Raw genomic sequence first — 18834 nt, forward strand, 5'->3', positions numbered from 1 at the left:
GACGTTCCATGCCTTATTCAATCACTGACAGCACGTTCAACCCCGGTATACCACATCGCTCCCAAATTTTCGCCCCCTCCCCACCCTATGATCCACTTCCGCTTCCATGGTTCCATCCGCTCCCAAAGATCCACTCCAGATATCAAATAACACTTCACTTCCCCCAGTTTTTCTCCATTCAAACTCACCTCCCAATTGACTTGACCCTCACCCCTACTGTACCAAATAACCTTGTTTCTTATTACCATTTACTCTCAACTTTACCAAACTCAGTCACCAGCTTCTGCAGTTTCTCACATGAATCAGCCACCAGCACTGTTATCATCAGCGAACAACAACTGACTCACTTACCAAGCTCTCTCATCCAACAGACTTCATACTTGCCCCTCATTCCAAAAGTCTTGAATTCACCTCCCTAACAGCTCCATCCATAAACAAATTAACACCATGGGGGACATCACAACCCCTGCCGCAAACTACATTCACTGAGAACCAATTATTTTTCTCTCTTCCTTACCGTAACATGCCTTACATCCTCGAAAAAAACTTTTCACTGCTTGTAACAAACATTGCCTCCACACCATATATTCTTGTCCCCTCCAGTGAAACATCTCTATCAACTCTATCATATGCCTTCTCTAGACCCATAAATGCTACATACAAATCCATTTGTTTTTCGAAGTTTTTTCTCACATACATTCTTCAAAGCAAACACCTGTCCACACATCCTCTACCACTTCTGAAACCACATTTCTCTTCCCCAATCTGTTTGCTTGTACATGCCTTCACCTCTCAATCATTACCCTTCCATATATTTCCAGGAATACTCAACAAATTATACCTCTGGAATTTGAACCCACTCACTCTTTCCCCTTTGCCTTTGTACAATGGCACTATGCACGCATTCCGCCAATCCTCAGGACCTCAGCATGAATCATACATACATTAAATAACCTTACCATCTAGTCAACATACAGTCACCCCCTTTTTTAAAATTCCAATGCAATACCATCCAAAAACCTGCTGCCTTGCCGGCTTTCATCTTCCGCAAAGTTTTACTACCTCTTCTCTGTTTACCAAATCATTTTCCCTAACCCTCTCACTTTGCACACCACTCGACCTAAAACACCCTATATCTGCCACTCTACCATCAAAACACATTCAACAAACTTCAAAATACTCACTCCATCTCCTTCTCACATCCCCAAATACTTCTTATCACCCCCCCATTAGCCCCTTCACTGAAGTTCCATTTGCTCCTTGTCTTACGCACTTTATTTACCTCCTTCCAGAACATCTTTTTATTCTCCCTAAAATTTAATGATACTCTCTCACCCAACTCTCATTTGCCCTCTTTTTCACCTCCTGCACCTTTCTCTTGACCTCCTCTGTCTTTTTTTTTATACATCTACCACTCATTTGCATTTTTTCCCTGCAAAAATCTTTCCAAATGCCTCTCTCTTCTCTTTCACTAATAATCTTACTTCTTCATCCACCACTCACTACCTTTTCAAATTTCAACCCACCTCCCACGCTTCTCATGCGACAATCACTTTTGCGCAAGCCATCACTGCTTCCCTAAATACATCCATTCCTCCCCACTCCCTTACCTTCTTTGTTCTCACCTTTTTCCATTCTGTACTCAGTCTCTCCTTCCCCAAAATCACTTACTCTCACCACTTCTTCACCCCAACATTTTTCTCTTCTTTTCTGAAACCTCTACATAATCTTCACCTTCTCATCCACAAGATAATGATCAGACATCCCTCCAGTTGCACCTCTCAGCACATTAACATCCAAAAGTCACTCTTTCGCGTGCTGTCAATTAACACGTAATCCAATAAAAGCTTCTGGCCATCTCTCCTACTTACATACGTATTTCTTATGTATATCTCGCTTATTAAACCAGGTATTCCCAATCACCAGTCTTTTTCAGCACATAAATCTACAAGCTCTTCACCATATCCATTTACAACACTGAACACCCATGTATACCAATTATTCCTCAAACTGCCACATTACTCACTTTGCATTAAATCACCATCACTATAACCCGGTCGTGTGCATTTAAAACCACTAACACATTTCATTCAGCTGCTCCCAAAAACTTGCCTCTCTATATATATATTTTATATATATATATATATTATATATATATATTATATATATATATATATATATATTATATATATATATTTATATATATATGGATGTTGGCTGTGCTGGTGCTGAGGAAGCAACAGCCGTGGTGGTAGTAGATAATTAGTAAACTGGTAACAAGAAGTCGATCATTCACTGCTATTGTAATTTATTGAATATTTTGTTTTTGTTGCATGGGGCCATTTTTTTTATTAATTATTTATAAAAGACAATTAGATAACTTATCCTGGGGGATAGGGGAGAAAGAATACTTCCACGCATTTTCCCCACGTGTTGTAGAAGGCGACTAAAGGGGGACAGGAGCGGGGGGCAAGAAACCCTCACCTCCTTGTTTTTTTTAACTTTCTAAAAGGAGGAAACAGAAGAAGGGAGTCACGCGAGGAGTGCTCATCCTCCTCGAAGGCTCAGATTGGGGTGTCTAAATGTGTGTGGATGTAACCAAGATGAGAAAAAAGGAGAGATAGGTAGTATGTTTGAGGAAAGGAACCTGGATGTTTTGGCTGTGAGTGAAACGAACCTCAAGGGTAAAGGGGAAGGAAGAGGTTTGGGAATGTCTTGGGAGTAAAGTCAGGGGTTAGTGAGAGGACAAGAGCAAGGGAAGGAGTAGCAATGCTCTTGAATCAGGAGTTGTGGGAGTATGTGATAGAGTTTAAGAAAGTAAATTCTAGATTGATATGGATAAAACTGAAAGTTGATGGAGAGAGATGGGTGATTATTGGTGCATATGCACCTAGGCATGAGAAGAAAGATCATGAGAGGACAAGTGTTTTTGGGAGCAGCTGAATGAATGTGTTATGGTTTTGATGCACAAGAGTGCTGAGTGGTTTTGATGCATAAGATCCGGGTTATAGTGATGGGTGATTTAAATGCAACGGTGAGTAATGTGGCAGTTTAGGGAATAATGGTATACATGGGTGTTCAGTGTTGTAATGGAAATGGTGAAACGCTTGTAGATTTATGGGCTGAAAAAGGACTGGTTGATTGGGAATATCTGTTTAAAAAGCGAGATATACATAAGTATACGTATGTAAGTAGGAGAGATGGCCAGAAAGCGTTATTGGATAACGAGTCAATTAATAAGCGCGCGAAAGAAAGACTTTTGGATGTTAATATGCCGAGAGGTGCAACTGGAGGGATGTCTGATCATTATCTTGTGGAGGCGAACGTGAAGATTTGTAGAGGTTTTCAGAAAAGGAGAGAATGTTGAGGTGAAGAGAATGTTGAGAATAAGTGAGTTTGGGAAGGAGACTAGTGTGAGGAAGTACCAGGAGAGACTGAGTACAGAAAGGAAAAAGGTGAGAGCAAAGGACGTAAGGGTAGTAGGGGAGGAATGGGATGTATTTAGGGAAGCAGTGATGGCTTGCGCAAAAGATGCTTGAGGCATGAGAAGCGTGGGAGGTGGGCAGATTAGAAAGAGTAGTGAGTGGTGAGATGAAGAAGTATGATTATTTGTGAAACAGAAGAGAGAGGCATTTGGACGAGTTTTTGCACGGAAATAGTGCAAATGACTGGGAGATATATAAAAGAAAGAGGCAATAGGTCAAAAGAAAGATGCAAGAGGTGAAAAAGAGAGCAAATGAGAGTTGGGGAGAGAGAGTATCATTAAATTTTAGAGAGAATAAAAAGATGTTTTAGAAGGAGGTAAATAAAATGCGTAAGACAAGAGATTACGTGGGAACATCGGTGAAAGGGGCAACTGGAAAGGTGATAACAAGTAGTAGTGATGTGAGAAGGAGTATTTCAAAGGTTTGCTGAAAGTGTTAGATGATAGAGTGGCAGATATTGGGTATTTTGGTCGAGGTGGTGTACGAAGTGAGAGGCTTAGGGAGAATGATTTAGTAAACAGAGAAGAGATAGTTAGAGCTTCGCGGAAGATGAAAGCCGGCACGACAGCGGGTTTGGATGGTATTGCAGCGGAATTTATAAAAAAAGGGGGTGACTGTGCTGTTGACTGGTTGGTAAGAATGTTCAATGTATGTATGACTCATGGTGAGGTGCCTGAGGATTGTGGATGCGTGCATAGTACCATCGTACAAAGGCAAAGGGGATAAAGGTGAGTGCTCAAATTACAGAGGTATAAATTTGTTGAGTATTCCAAAGAGATTCTATGGGAGGGTATTGATTGAGAGGGTGAAAGCATGTAGAGAGCATCAGATTGGGGAAGAGCAGTTTGATTTCAGAAGTGGTAAAGAATGTGTGGATCAGGAGTTTGCTTTCAAGAATGTATTTGAGAAACACTTAGAAAAGCAAACGGATTTGTACGTAGCATTTCTGGATCTGGAGAGGGCATATGATGGAGTTGATAGAGATGCTCTGTGGAAAGTATTAAGTGTATATGGTGTGGGAGGCAAGTTGTTAGAAGCAGTGGAAAGTTTTTAATGAGGATGTAAGGCATGTGTACGAATAGGAAGAGAGGAAAGTGATTGGTTCTCAATGAATGTTGGTTTGCGGTAGGGGTGCGTGATGTCTCCATGGTGGTTTAACTTATTTATGGATGGGTTTGTTAGGAGGTGAATGGAAGAGTTTTGGAAAGAGGAGCAAGTTGTGGATGAGAGAGCTTGAGAAGTGAGTCAATTGATGATACAGAGCTGGTGGCTGATTCGGGTGAGAAACTGCAGAAGCTGGTGACTGAGTTTGGTAAAGTGTGTGAAAGAAGAAAGCTGGGAGTAAATGTGAATAAAAGCAAGGCTTTTAGGTACAGTAGGGTTGAGGGACAAGTGAATTGGGAGGTGAGTTTGAATGGAGAAAAGCTGGAGGAAGTGAAGTGTCTTAGATATCTGGGAGTGGATTTGGCAGCGGATGGTATTATGGAAGCGGAAGTGAGTCATAGGGTGACGGAGTGGGCGAAAGTTCTGGGAGCGGTGAAAAATGTGTGGAAGTCGGGAACGTTATCTCGGAAAACAAAAATGGGTATGTTTGAAGGAATAGTGGTTCCAACAATGTTATATGGTTGCGAGGCGTGAGCTATAGATAGAGTTGTGCGGAGAAGGGTGGATGTGTTGGAAATGAGATGTTTGAGGACAATAATTGGTGTGAAGTGGTTTGATCGAGTAAGTAATTAAAGGGTAAGACAGATGTGTGGTAATAAAAAGAGCGTGGTTTCGAGAGCAGAAGAGGGTGCATTGAAATGGTTTGGTCATATGGAAAGAATGAATGAGGACAGATTGACCAAGAGGATATATGTGCCAGAGGTGGAGGGAACGAGAAGTGGGAGACCAAATTGGAGGTGGAAAGATGAAGTGGAAAAGATTTTGAGCGATCGGGGCCTGAACATGGAGGAGGGTGAAAGGCGTGCAAGGAATAGAGTGAATTGGAACGATATGGTATACCGGGGTCGACGTGCTGTCAATGGATTGAAACAAGGCATGTGAAGCATCTGGGGTAGACTATGGAAAGTTGTGTGGGGCCCGGATGTGGAAAGGGAGCTGTGGTTTCGGTGCATCATACATGACAGCTATTTTGCGCACATGCGGGGGAAGGGGGTTGTCATTTCATGTGTGGCGGGGTGGCGAGAGGAATGAATAAAGGCGGCAAGTATGAATTATGTACATATGTATATATATATATATATATATATATATATATATATATATATATATATATATATATATATATATATATATATATATATATATATATATATATAAATATATATATATATATATATATATAAATATATATATATATATATATATATATATATATATATATATATATATATATATATATATATATATATATATATATATATATATATATATATATATATATATATGTATATCTATATATATATATATATATATATATATGTATATATATATATATATATATATATATATATATATATATATATATATATATATATATATATATATATATATATATATATGTATATATATGTTATGTATGTGTATGTATATGTATACATTGAGATGTATAGGTATGTATATGTGCGTGTGTGGACATTAACTTTCTAAAATGGGAAACAGAAGAAGGAGTCACGCGGGGAGTGATCATCCTCCTCGAAGGCTCAGAGTGGGATGCCTAAATGTGTGTGGATGTAACCAAGATGTGAAAAAAGGAGAGATAGGTAGTATGTTTGAAGAAAGGAACCTGGATGTTTTGGCTCTGAGTGAAACGAAGCTCAAGGGTAAAGGGGAAGAGTGGTTTGGAAATGTCTGGGGAGTGAAGTCAGGGGTTAGTGAGAGGACAAGAGCAAGGGAAGGAGTAGCAATACTCCTGAAACAGGAGTTGTGGGAGTATGTGATAGAATGCAAGAAAGTATATTCTCGATTAATATGGGTAAAACTGAAAGTTGATGGAGAGAGGTGGGTGATTATTGGTGCATATGCACCTGGGCATGAGAAGAAAGATCATGAGAGGCAAGTGTTTTGGGAGCAGCTAAATGAGTGTGTTAGCGGTTTTGATGCACGAGACCGGGTTATAGTGATGGGTGATTTGAATGCAAAGGTGAGTAATGTGGCAGTTGAGGGAATAATTGGTATGCATGGGGTGTTCAGTGTTGTAAATGGAAATGGTGAAGAGCTTGTAGATTTATGTGCTGAAAAAGGACTGATGATTGGGAATACCTGGTTTAAAAAGCGAGATATACATAAGTATACTTATGTAAGTAGGAGAGATGGCCAGAGAGCGTTATTGGATTACGTGTTAATTGACAGGCGCGCGAAAGAGAGACTTTTGGATGTTAATGTGCTGAGAGGTGCAACTGGAGGGATGTCTGATCATTATCTTGTGGAGGCTAAGGTGAAGATTAGTATGGGTTTTCAGAAAAGAGGAGTGAATGTTGGGGTGAAGAAGGTGGTGAGAGTAAGTGAGCTTGGGAAGGAGACCTGTGTGGGGAAGTACCAGGAGAGACTGTGTACAGAATGGAAAAAGGTGAGAACAATGGAAGTAAGGGGAGTGGGGGAGGAATGGGATGTATTTAGGGAATCAGTGATGGATTGCGCAAAAGATGCTTGTGGCATGAGAAGAGTGGGAGGTGGGCTGTTTAGAAAGGGTAGTGAGTGGTGGGATGAAGAAGTAAGAGTATTAGTGAAAGAGAAGAGAGAGGCATTTGGACGATTTTTGCAGGGAAAAAATGCAATTGAGTGGGAGAAGTATAAAAGAAAGAGACAGGAGGTCAAGAGAAAGGTGCAAGAGGTGAAAAAAAGGGCAAATGAGAGTTGGGGTGAGAGACTATCAGTAAATTTTAGGGAGAATAAAAAGATGTTCTGGAAGGAGGTAAATAGGGTGCGTAAGACAAGGGAGCAAATGGGAACTTCAGTGAAGGGCGCAAATGGGGAGGTGATAACAAGTAGCGGTGATGTGAGAAGGAGATGGAATGAGTATTTTGAAGGTTTGTTGAATGTGTCTGATGACAGAGTGGCAGATATAGGGTGTTTTGGTCGAGGTGGTGTGCAAAGTGAGAGGGTTAGGGAAAATGATTTGGTAAACAGAGAAGAGGTAGTAAAAGCTTTGCGGAAGATGAAAGCCGGCAAGGCAGCAGGTTTGGATGGTATTGCAGTGGAATTTATTAAAAAAGGGGGTGACTGTATTGTTGACTGGTTGGTAAGGTTATTTAATGTATGTATGACTCATGGTGAGGTGCCTGAGGATTGGCGGAATGCGTGCATAGTGCCATTGTACAAAGGCAAAGGGGATAAGAGTGAGTGCTCAAATTACAGAGGTATAAGTTTGTTGAGTATTCCTGGTAAATTATATGGGAGGGTATTGATCGAGAGGGTGAAGGCATGTACAGAGCATCAGATTGGGGAAGAGCAGTGCGGTTTCAGAAGTGGTAGAGGATGTGTGGATCAGGTGTTTGCTTTGAAGAATGTATGTGAGAAATACTTAGAAAAGCAAATGGATTTGTATGTAGCATCTATGGATCTGGAGAAGGCATATGATAGAGTTGATAGAGATGCTCTGTGGAAGGTATTAAGAATATATGGTGTGGGAGGCAAGTTGTTAGAAGCAGTGAAAAGTTTTTATCGAGGATGTAAGGCATGTGTACGTGTAGGAAGAGAGGAAAGTGATTGGTTCTCAGTGAATGTAGGTTTGCGGCAGGGGTGTGTGATGTCTCCATGGTTGTTTAATTTGTTTATGGATGGGGTTGTAAGGGAGGTAAATGCAAGAGTCCTGGAAAGAGGGGCAAGTATGAAGTCTGTTGGGGATGAGAGAGCTTGGGAAGTGAGTCAGTTGTTGTTCGCTGATGATACAGCGCTGGTGGCTGATTCATGTGAGAAACTGCAGAAGCTGGTGACTGAGTTTGGTAAAGTGTGTGGAAGAAGAAAGTTGAGAGTAAATGTGAATAAGAGCAAGGTTATTAGGTACAGTAGGGGTGAGGGTCAAGTCAATTGGGAGGTGAGTTTGAATGGAGAAAAACTGGAGGAAGTGAAGTGTTTTAGATATCTGGGAGTGGATCTGTCAGCGGATGGAACCATGGAAGCGGAAGTGGATCATAGGGTGGGGGAGGGGGCGAAAATTTTGGGAGCCTTGAAAAATGTGTGGAAGTCGAGAACATTATCTCGGAAAGCGAAAATGGGTATGTTTGAGGGAATAGTGGTTCCAACAATGTTGTATGGTTGCGAGGCGTGGGCTATGGATAGAGATGTGCGCAGGAGGATGGATGTGCTGGAAATGAGATGTTTGAGGACAATGTGTGGTGTGAGGTGGTTTGATCGAGTAAGTAACGTAAGGGTAAGAGAGATGTGTGGAAATAAAAAGAGCGTGGTTGAGAGAGCAGAAGAGGGTGTTTTGAAATGGTTTGGGCACATGGAGAGAATGAGTGAGGAGAGATTGACCAAGAGGATATATGTGTCGGAGGTGGAGGGAACGAGGAGAAGAGGGAGACCAAATTGGAGGTGGAAAGATGGAGTGAAAAAGATTTTGTGTGATCGGGGCCTGAACATGCAGGAGGGTGAAAGGAGGGCAAGGAATAGAGTGAATTGGAGTCATGTGGTATACAAGGGTTGACGTGCTGTCAGTGGATTGAATCAAGGCATGTGAAGCGTCTGGGGTAAACCATGGAAAGCTGTGTAGGTATGTATATTTGCGTGTGTGGACGTGTGTATGTACATGTGTATGGGGGGGGGGTTGGGCCATTTCTTTCGTCTGTTTCCTTGCGCTACCTCGCAAACGCGGGAGACAGCGACAAAGTATAAAAAAAAAAAAAAAATATATATATATATATATATATATATATATATATATATATATATATATATATATGGAAAATAAAAAGTATATGAATATATGTTGGAAATGATCACAATTTTGTGCGTGATCAAGTGTATGTATATATATATATATATATATATATATATATATATATATATATATATATATATATATATATATATATACAAAGTGCAAAGTGAGAGGGTTAGGGAAAATGATTTGGTAAACAGAGAAGAGGTAGTAAAAGCTTTGCGGAAGATGAAAGCCGGCAAGGCAGCGGGTTTGGATGGTATTGCAGTGGAATTTATTAAAAAAGGGGTTGACCGTATTCTTGACTGGTTGGTAAGGTTATTTAATGTATATATGACTCATGGTGAGGTGCCTGAGGATTGGCGGAATGCGTGCATAGTGCCATTGTACAAAGGCAAAGGGGATAAGAGTGAGTGCTCAAATTACAGAGGTATAAGTTTGTTGAGTATTCCTGGTAAATTATATGGGAGGGTATTGATTGAGAGGGTGAAGGCATGTACAGAGCATCAGATTGGGGAAGAGCAGTTTGGTTTCAGAAGTGGTGGATCAGAAGGATGTGTGGATCAGGTTTTTGCTTTGAAGAAAGTATGTGAGAAATACTTCGATAAGCAAATGGATTTGTATGTAGCATTTATGGATCTGGAGAAGGCATATGATAAAGTTGATGGAGATGCTCTGTGGAAGGTATTAAGAATATATGGTGTGGGAGGCAAGTTGTTAGAAGCAGTGAAAAGTTTTTATCGAGGATGTAAGGCATGTGTACGTGTAGGAAGAGAGGAAAGTGATTCATACCTACACAGCTTTCCATGGTTTACCCCAGACGCTTCACATGCCTCTATTCAATCCACTGACAGCACGTCAACCCCGGTATACCACATCGCTCCCAAAATTTTCGCCCCCTCCCCCACCCTATGATCCACTTCCGCTTCCATGGTTCCATCCGCTGCCAGATCCACTCCCAGATATCTAAAACACTTCACTTCCTCCAGTTTTTCTCCATTCAAACTCACCTCCCAATTGACTTGACCCTCACCCCTACTGTACCTAATAACCTTGCTCTTATTCACATTTACTCTCAACTTTACCAAACTCAGTCACCAGCTTCTGCAGTTTCTCACATGAATCAGCCACCAGCACTGTATCATCAGCGAACAACAACTGACTCACTTCCCAAGCTCTCTCATCCCCAACAGACTTCATACTTGCCCCTCATTCCAAAAGTCTTGAATTCACCTCCCTAACAGCTCCATCCATAAACAAATTAAACAACCATGGAGACATCACACACCCCTGCCGCAAACCTACATTCACTGAGAACCAATTATTTTTCTCTCTTCCTACACGTACACATGCCTTACATCCTCGATAAAAACTTTTCACTGCTTGTAACAACATGCCTCCCACACCATATATTCTTAGTACCCTCCAGAGAACATCTCTATCAACTCTATCATATGCCTTCTCTAGATCCATAAATGCTACATACAAATCCATTTGCTTTTCGAAGTATTTCTCACATACATTCTTCAAAGCAAACACCTGATCCACACATCCTCTACCACTTCTGAAACCACACTTCTCTTCCCCAATCTGATGCTCTGTACATGCCTTCACCCTCTCAATCATTACCCTTCCATATAATTTCCCAGGAATACTCAACAAACTTATACCTCTGGAATTTGAGCACTCACTCTTATCCCCTTTGCCTTTGTACAATGGCACTATGCACGCATTCCGCCAATCCTCAGGCACCTCAACATGAATCATACATACATTAAATAACCTTACCATCTAGTCAACAATACAGTCACCCCCTTTTTTAATAAATTCCAATGCAATACCATCCAAACCTGCTGCCTTGCCGGCTTTCATCTTCCGCAAAGCTTTTACTACCTCTTCTCTGTTTACCAAATCATTTTCCCTAACCCTCTCACTTTGCACACCACCTCGACCAAAACACCCTATATCTGCCACTCTACCATCAAACACATTCAACAAACCTTCAAAATACTCACTCCATCTCCTTCTCACATCACCACTACTTCTTATCACCTCCCCATTAGCCCCCTTCACTGAAGTTCCCATTTGCTCCCTTGTCTTACGCACTTTATTTACCTCCTTCCAGAACATCTTTTTATTCTCCCTAAAATTTAATGATACTCTCTCACCCCAACTCTCATTTGCCCTCTTTTTCACCTCCTGCACCTTTCTCTTGACCTCCTCTGTCTTTCTTTTATACATCTACCACTCATTTGCATTTTTTCCCTGCAAAAATCGTCCAAATGCCTCTCTCTTCTCTTTCACTAATAATCTTACTTCTTCATCCCACCACTCACTACCTTTTCTAATCAACCCACCTCCCACGCTTCTCATGCGACAATCATCTTTTGCGCAAGCCATCACTGCTTCCCTAAATACATCCCATTCCTCCCCCACTCCCCTTACCTTCTTTGTTCTCACCTTTTTCCATTCTGTACTCAGTCTCTCCTTCCCAAGCTCACTTACTCTCACCACTCTCTTCACCCCAACATTCTCTCTTCTTTTCTGAAAACCTCTACAAATCTTCACCTTCTCCTCCACAAGATAATGATCAGACATCCCTCCAGTTGCACCTCTCAGCACATTAACATCCAAAAGTCACTCTTTCGCGTGCCTGTCAATTAACACGTAATCCAATAACGCTCTCTGGCCATCTCTCCTACTTACATACGTATACTTATGTATATCTCGCTTATTAAACCAGGTATTCCCAATCACCAGTCCTTTTTCAGCACATAAATCTACAAGCTCTTCACCATATCCATTTACAACACTGAACACCCCATGTATACCAATTATTCCCTCAACTGCCACATTACTCACCTTTGCATTCAAATCACCCATCACTATAACCCGGTCTTGTGCATCAAAACCACTAACACATTCATTCAGCTGCTCCCAAAACACTTGCCTCTCATATATATATATATATATATATATATATATATATATATATATATATATATATATATATATATATATATATATATATATATATATGGAATGTTGGCTGTGCTGGTGCTGAGGAAGCAACAGCCAGTGGTGGTAGTAGATAATAGTAAACTGGTAACAAGAAGTCGATCATTCACTGCTATTGTAATTTATTGAATATTTGTTTTTGTTGCATGGGGCCATTTTTTTTATTAATTATTTATAAAAGACAATTAGATAACTTATCCCTGGGGATAGGGGAGAAAGAATACTTCCCACGCATTCCTCACGTGTTGTAGAAGGCGACTAAAGGGGACAGGAGCGGGGGGCAAGAAACCCTCACCTCCTTGTATTTTAACTTTCTAAAAGGGGAAACAGAAGAAGGAGTCACGCGAGGAGTGCTCATCCTCCTCGAAGGCTCAGATTGGGGTGTCTAAATGTGTGTGGATGTAACCAAGATGAGAAAAAAGGAGAGATAGGTAGTATGTTTGAGGAAAGGAACCTGGATGTTTTGGCTGTGAGTGAAACGAACCTCAAGGGTAAAGGGGAAGAGAGGTTTGGGAATGTCTTGGGAGTAAAGTCAGGGGTTAGTGAGAGGACAAGAGCAAGGGAAGGAGTAGCACTGCTCTTGAATCAGGAGTTGTGGGAGTATGTGATAGAGTGTAAGAAAGTAAATTCTAGATTGATATGGATAAAACTGAAAGTTGATGGAGAGAGATGGGTGATTATTGGTGCATATGCACCTAGGCATGAGAAGAAAGATCATGAGAGACAAGTGTTTTGGGAGCAGCTGAATGAATGTGTTAATGGTTTTGATGCACAAGAGTGCCTGAGTGGTTTTGATGCATAAGACCGGGTTATAGTGATGGGTGATTTAAATGCAACGGTGAGTAATGTGGCAGTTTAGGGAATAAGTGGTATACATGGAGTGTTCAGTGTTGTAAATGGAAATGGTGAAACGCTTGTAGATTTATGGGCTGAAAAAGGACTGGTGATTGGGAATACCTGATTTAAAAAGCGAGATATACATAAGTATACGTAAGTAAGTAGGAGAGATGGCCAGAGAGCGTTATTGGATTACGTGTTAATTGATAGACTCAAGAAAGAGAGACTTTTGGATGTTAATGTGTTGATAGGTGCAACTGGAGGGATGTCTGATCATTATCTTGTGGAGGCGAAGGTGAGGATTTGTGGGGGTTTTCAGAAAAGAAGAGAGAATGTTGGGGTGAAGAGAGTGGTGAGAGTAAGTGAGCTTGGGAAGGAGACTTGTGTGAGGAAATACCAGGAGAGACTGAGTACAGAATGGAGAAAGTGAGAACAAAGGAGGTAAGGGGAGTGGGGGAGGAATGGGATGTATTTAGGGAAGCAGTGATGGCTTGCGCAAAGGATGCTTGTGGCATGAGAAGCGTGAGAGGTGGGTTGATTAGAAAAGGTAGTGAGTGGTGGGATGAAGAAGTAAGAGTATTAGTGAAAGAGAAGAGAGAGGCATTTAGACGATTTTTGCAGGGAAAAAAAGTAAATGAGTGGGAGAGGTAGAAAAGAAAGAGGCAGGAGGTCAAGAGAAAGGTGCAAGAGGTGAAAAAGAGGCAAATGAGAGTTGGGGTGAGAGAGTATCATTAAATTTCAGGGAGAATAAAAAGATGTTTTGGAAGGAGGTAAATAAAGTGCGTAAGACAAGGGAGGAAATGGGATCTTCAGTGAAGTGGGCTAATGGGGAGGTGATAACAAGTAGTGGTGATGTGAGAAGGAGATGGAGTGAGTATTTTGAAGGTTTGTTGAATGTGTTTGATGATAGAGTGGCAGATATAGGGTGTTTTGGTCGAGGTGGTGTGCAAAGTGAGATGGTTAGGGAAAATGATTTGGTAAATAGAGAAGAGGTAGTAAAAGCTTTACGGAAGATGAAAGCCGGCAAGGCAGCAGGTTTGGATGGTATTGCAGTGGAATTTATTTAAAAAACGGGGTGACTGTATTGTTGACTGGTTGGTAAGGTTATTTAATGTATGTATGATTCATGGTGAGGTGCCTGAGGATTGGCGGAATGCGTGCATAGTGCCATTGTACAAAGGCAAAGGGGATAAGAGTGAGTGTTCAAATTACAGGTGTGTAAGTTTGTTGAGTATTTCTGGTAAATCATATGGGAGGGCATTGATTGAGAGGGTGAAGGCATGTACAGAGCATCAGATTGGGGAAGAGAAGTGTGGTTTCAGAAGTGGTGGAGGATGTGTGGATCAGGTGTTTGCTTTGAAGAATGTGAGAAATACTTAGAAAAACAAATGGATTTGTATGTAGCATTTATGGATCTTGAGAAGGCATATGATAGAGTTGATAGAGATGCTCTCTGGAAGGTTTTAAGAATATATGGTGTGGGAGGCAAGTGGTTAGAAGCAGTGAAAAGTTTTTATCGAGAATTCTAAGGCATGTGTACGTGTAGGAAGAGAGGAAAGTGATTGGTTCTCAGTGAATGTAGGTTTGCGGCAGGGGTGTGTGATGTCTCCATGGTTGTTTAATTTGTTTATGGATGGGGTTGTTAGGGAGGTGAATGCAAGAGTTTTGGAAAGAGGGGCAAGTATGCAGTCTGTTGGGGATGAGAGAGCTTGGGAAGTGAGTCAGTTGTTGTTCGCTGATAATACAGCGCTGGTGGCTGATTCATGTAAGAAAGTGCAGAAGCTAGTGACTGAGTTTGGTAAAGTAAGTGATAGAAGAAAGTTAAGAGTAAATGTGAATAAGAGCAAGGTTATTAGATACAGTAGGGTTGAGAGTCAAGTCAATTGAGAGGTAAGTTTGAATGGAGAAAAACTGGAGGAAGTAAAGTGTTTTAGATATCTGGGAGTGGATGTGGCAGCGGATGGAACCATGGAAGCGGAAGTGAATCATAGGGTGGGGGAGGGGGCGAAAATTCTGAGAGCATTGAAGAATGTTTGGAAGTCGAGAACATTATCTCGGAAAGCAAAAATGGGTATGTTTGAAGGAATAGTGGTTCCAACAATGCTGTATGGTTGCGAGGCGTGGGCTATGGATAGAGTTGTGCGGAGGAGGGTGGATGTGCTGGAAATGAGATATTTGAGGACAATATGTGGTGTGAGGTGGTTTGATCGAGTAAGTAATGTAAGGGTAAGAGAGATGTGTGGAAATAAAAAGAGTGTGGTTGACAGAGCAGAAGAAGGTGTTTTGAAATGTTTTGGTCACATGGAGAGAATGAGTGAGGAAAGATTGACCAAGAGGATATATGTGTCGGAGGTGGAGGGAACGAGAAGTGGAAGACTAAAATGAATGTGGAAAGATGGAGTGAAAAAGATTTTGAGTAATCGGGGCCTGAACGTGCAGGAAGGTGAAAGGCGTGCAAGGAATAGAGTGCATTGGAACGATGTGTTATACCGGGGTCGACCTGCTGTCAATGGATTGAACCAGGGCATGTGAAGCGTCTGGGGTAAACCATGGAATGTTGTGTGGGGCCTGGATGTGGAAAGGGAGCTGTGGTTTCGGTGCATTATTACATGACAGCTAGAGACTGAGTGTGAACGAATGGGGCCTTTGGTGTCTTTTCCTAGCGGAACTCGCACACATGAGGGGGGAGGGGGATGTTATTCCATGTGTGGCGGGGTGGCGATGGGAACAAATAAAGGCAGACTATGAATTATGTACATGTGTATATATGTATATGTCTGTGTGTGTATATATATGTGTACATTGAGATGTATATATATGTATATTTGCGTGTGTGGACGTGTATGTATATGCATGTGTATGTGGGCAGGTTGGGCCATTCTTTCGTCTGTTTCCTTGCGCTACCTCGCTAACGCGGGAGACAGCGACAAAGCAAAATAAATAATAAAAATAAAATATATATATATATATATATATATATATATATATATATATATATATATATATATATATATATATATATATATATATATATATATATATATATATATATATATATATATATATATATATATATATATATATATATATATATATATATATATATATATATATATCTTTTTCCTTTTTTTAATTAAAAATCACTGATGATTGTAGGAAGAGGCGGTGTGAGCTAATGAGATGTGAAGATGACAGTTTGTGTTGGTTTTGTAGATGTGGCGTGTACACCCACCTGCCCTACAGCCACGCTGGGGCTAGAGTGGTCAGACTTGCCTCCTGGACGGCACAACGCGGTCTCTCTCTCGTGTCTCACATCCCGCTCTTTCCTCACAAGTTTTCCAAGTGAGTATTGCATTATCTTTATACCATTGTTTTGCTTTTTTAAGGGAGTTCACATAGAAATAACAACAGTATTAGATGTAGCTAGGATAGAGACGATGGAATGTTATCAATATTATTTTCAACGTCACCCAAATATGGGAGGAAGCTGACTGGTGACACGATATTGTGTCTGGAAAGTAACTTCAAGTTGAACGTTTAACAGAACATGGAACATGACAGGTGAATCTGAATGCATTTTGACCTATTGTCTTTTATCTGGGTAAATAATTTTTCGAAAAGAAATGGATTTGGGATATTTCAAATCCACCTACTATCTTATTCTTCTAAACCAGAGTTTGACATGAAACCACATGTGTTGGAATATCGCCTGAAAATCTAGTGTGAAACATCGCTTATCTTGACCCCGCCTGACCATGATGATATTTCCTTCTTGATTTTCTTCTTCCTTAATCATGGATATATTGCGCTGAACTCATGAAAATATATCTAGAAATGAAAGCGAAGTGTTAAAGTCACCTTGTGAGTCACATAAATCGAAATCAAGATAATGCTATGGAGCAAAAGAAACGCGTTTCCATTATGGCTTAACCTCTTCTGAAAAGAGACGAAGGTCAGTAGCGTTCCTGAAAGTGCCCAGTGATACGAGGCAATCCATCGCTCTGTTATGAGCTTCTCCGATTGAGGAGGTATAGCGGAGGGTGGTGGGAGTGAGGTATAGCTGAGGGTGGTGGGAGTGAGGTATAGCGGAGGGTGGTGGGAGTGAGGTATAGCGGAGGGTGGTGGGAGTGAGGTATAGCGGAGGGTGGTGGGAGTGAGGTATAGCGGAGGGTGGTGGGAGTGAGGTATAGCGGAGAGTGGTGGGAGTGAGGTATAGCAGAGGGTGGTGGGAGTGAGGTATGGCGGAGGGTGGTGGGAGTGAGGCGGCGTTTTACGAAAGCGCGGATTGGCATATCAAAAGCGCGGCAAACGTTGCTGATATATTGCTATCAAAAGCGCGGCAGAATATTAAGTCAAAAGCGCGTTTTATCACTCACCTCTAAGTCCGATTGTTTATACGTTCATTAACGATCGTTCACCTCTTCCGTTAGCCAGATGATATCATCTGTTGCCCCCTGCTTACCACGGGGAGGTGGAAGTAGGACTTTTAAGCAGGAAAAATTATATATTTGTTAAGTAAGTATAGGCTTGTCCTTGTAAGTATATTCTTCTTGCACCTTAGTACAGGCTTGTCCTTGCAGTCCTTTATGAAAGCTTTATAAAACTTTATAAAACTTTATAAAAACTTTATAAAAAATATGTGTCCATAAAACCATACACCTTGCAATCCTTTATAAAAACACTTCTCCTCTTCCATAAAAACTCAGTTACATGTTTGTTCTTGCTGTGAATCTGTTTCCCAAGGCCTTCATATAATTGCGTCGATTTATTTCCCCAGAGATAAATTTGTTGTACTGTGTCACGGCATACTCTGTCCTGTCTCGATCAACTTTCCGCGTACTTGCTGGTTTACCGACACTCTTGATCTTAACATAAGTAGCAGTCTGGAGCTTTCCTAGTACATCCATGAATACAAATATAGATGGGTGGGATGCATAAAATTGCTCATTGAAATGAGCATGAAAAGATTCGGCAACATTGTTCGTACGCTTTGTATTTGAGGGGACTTCAGCCCAAAGCACTGGAGGATATCTTGACTCTGCTGTTACATAATTATCAACCAGATAGTCTGCAAAGCGAATACATCTTTCATCTTGAGGTGCCTCTGTCATTACTTCCTCGACAAAGCAATCTTCTACATCTGTTGGGTCAATGAAATGTAGACCAAATGATAATTTCAGCCACTGGCCTATATCACTGTTGGTGTCCTTGTAATCCTTACTTAGGCCAAGGTTCTGAATTTTTCTCCACCATGCCTGGCCTAAATGAAATCGACAACATTTGATCACAGCAGTTGGAAATATCTCTCTCAGAACAGTGAGCATGGCAAATTCAAAATCAACATGTATCACTGAGGGTTCCAGTTGCATATTCTTTGAGGTACAAATGTCATTTAAACATTTCCACAGACACTCGCGAGACAGACACTCGCGGTGGTCTCGGTGAACAGTGTGAAGCATTATGACACACCGAATGATTCTCAATGACACAGCGAGTGAACGGATTAACCTTGCCGCGCATTTGATAGTACTTTAAGGGTGAGTTTCGAACGCGGTCACTTTCTCGAATCCGCGTTTTTGATATACGCTCGAGTGAGGTATAGCAGAGGGT

The 18834-nt window shown here is 41.1% G+C and overlaps 1 protein-coding gene across 1 annotated transcript in view; it reads left to right on the forward strand.

The window, feature by feature from the left end:
• The window catches only part of LOC139754189 (ionotropic receptor 93a-like), an 85048-nt gene that overhangs the window by 11771 nt on the left and 54443 nt on the right, over nt 1-18834 (forward strand). The window contains exon 3 of the mRNA XM_071671400.1: nt 16438-16566. Within this exon, the coding sequence (XP_071527501.1) occupies nt 16438-16566 (129 nt within the window). The remainder of the gene's footprint in view (nt 1-16437; nt 16567-18834) is intronic.

Source organism: Panulirus ornatus, chromosome 16, assembly GCF_036320965.1.
Source record: "Panulirus ornatus isolate Po-2019 chromosome 16, ASM3632096v1, whole genome shotgun sequence".
In the NCBI taxonomy this organism is placed as follows: domain Eukaryota; kingdom Metazoa; phylum Arthropoda; class Malacostraca; order Decapoda; family Palinuridae; genus Panulirus; species Panulirus ornatus.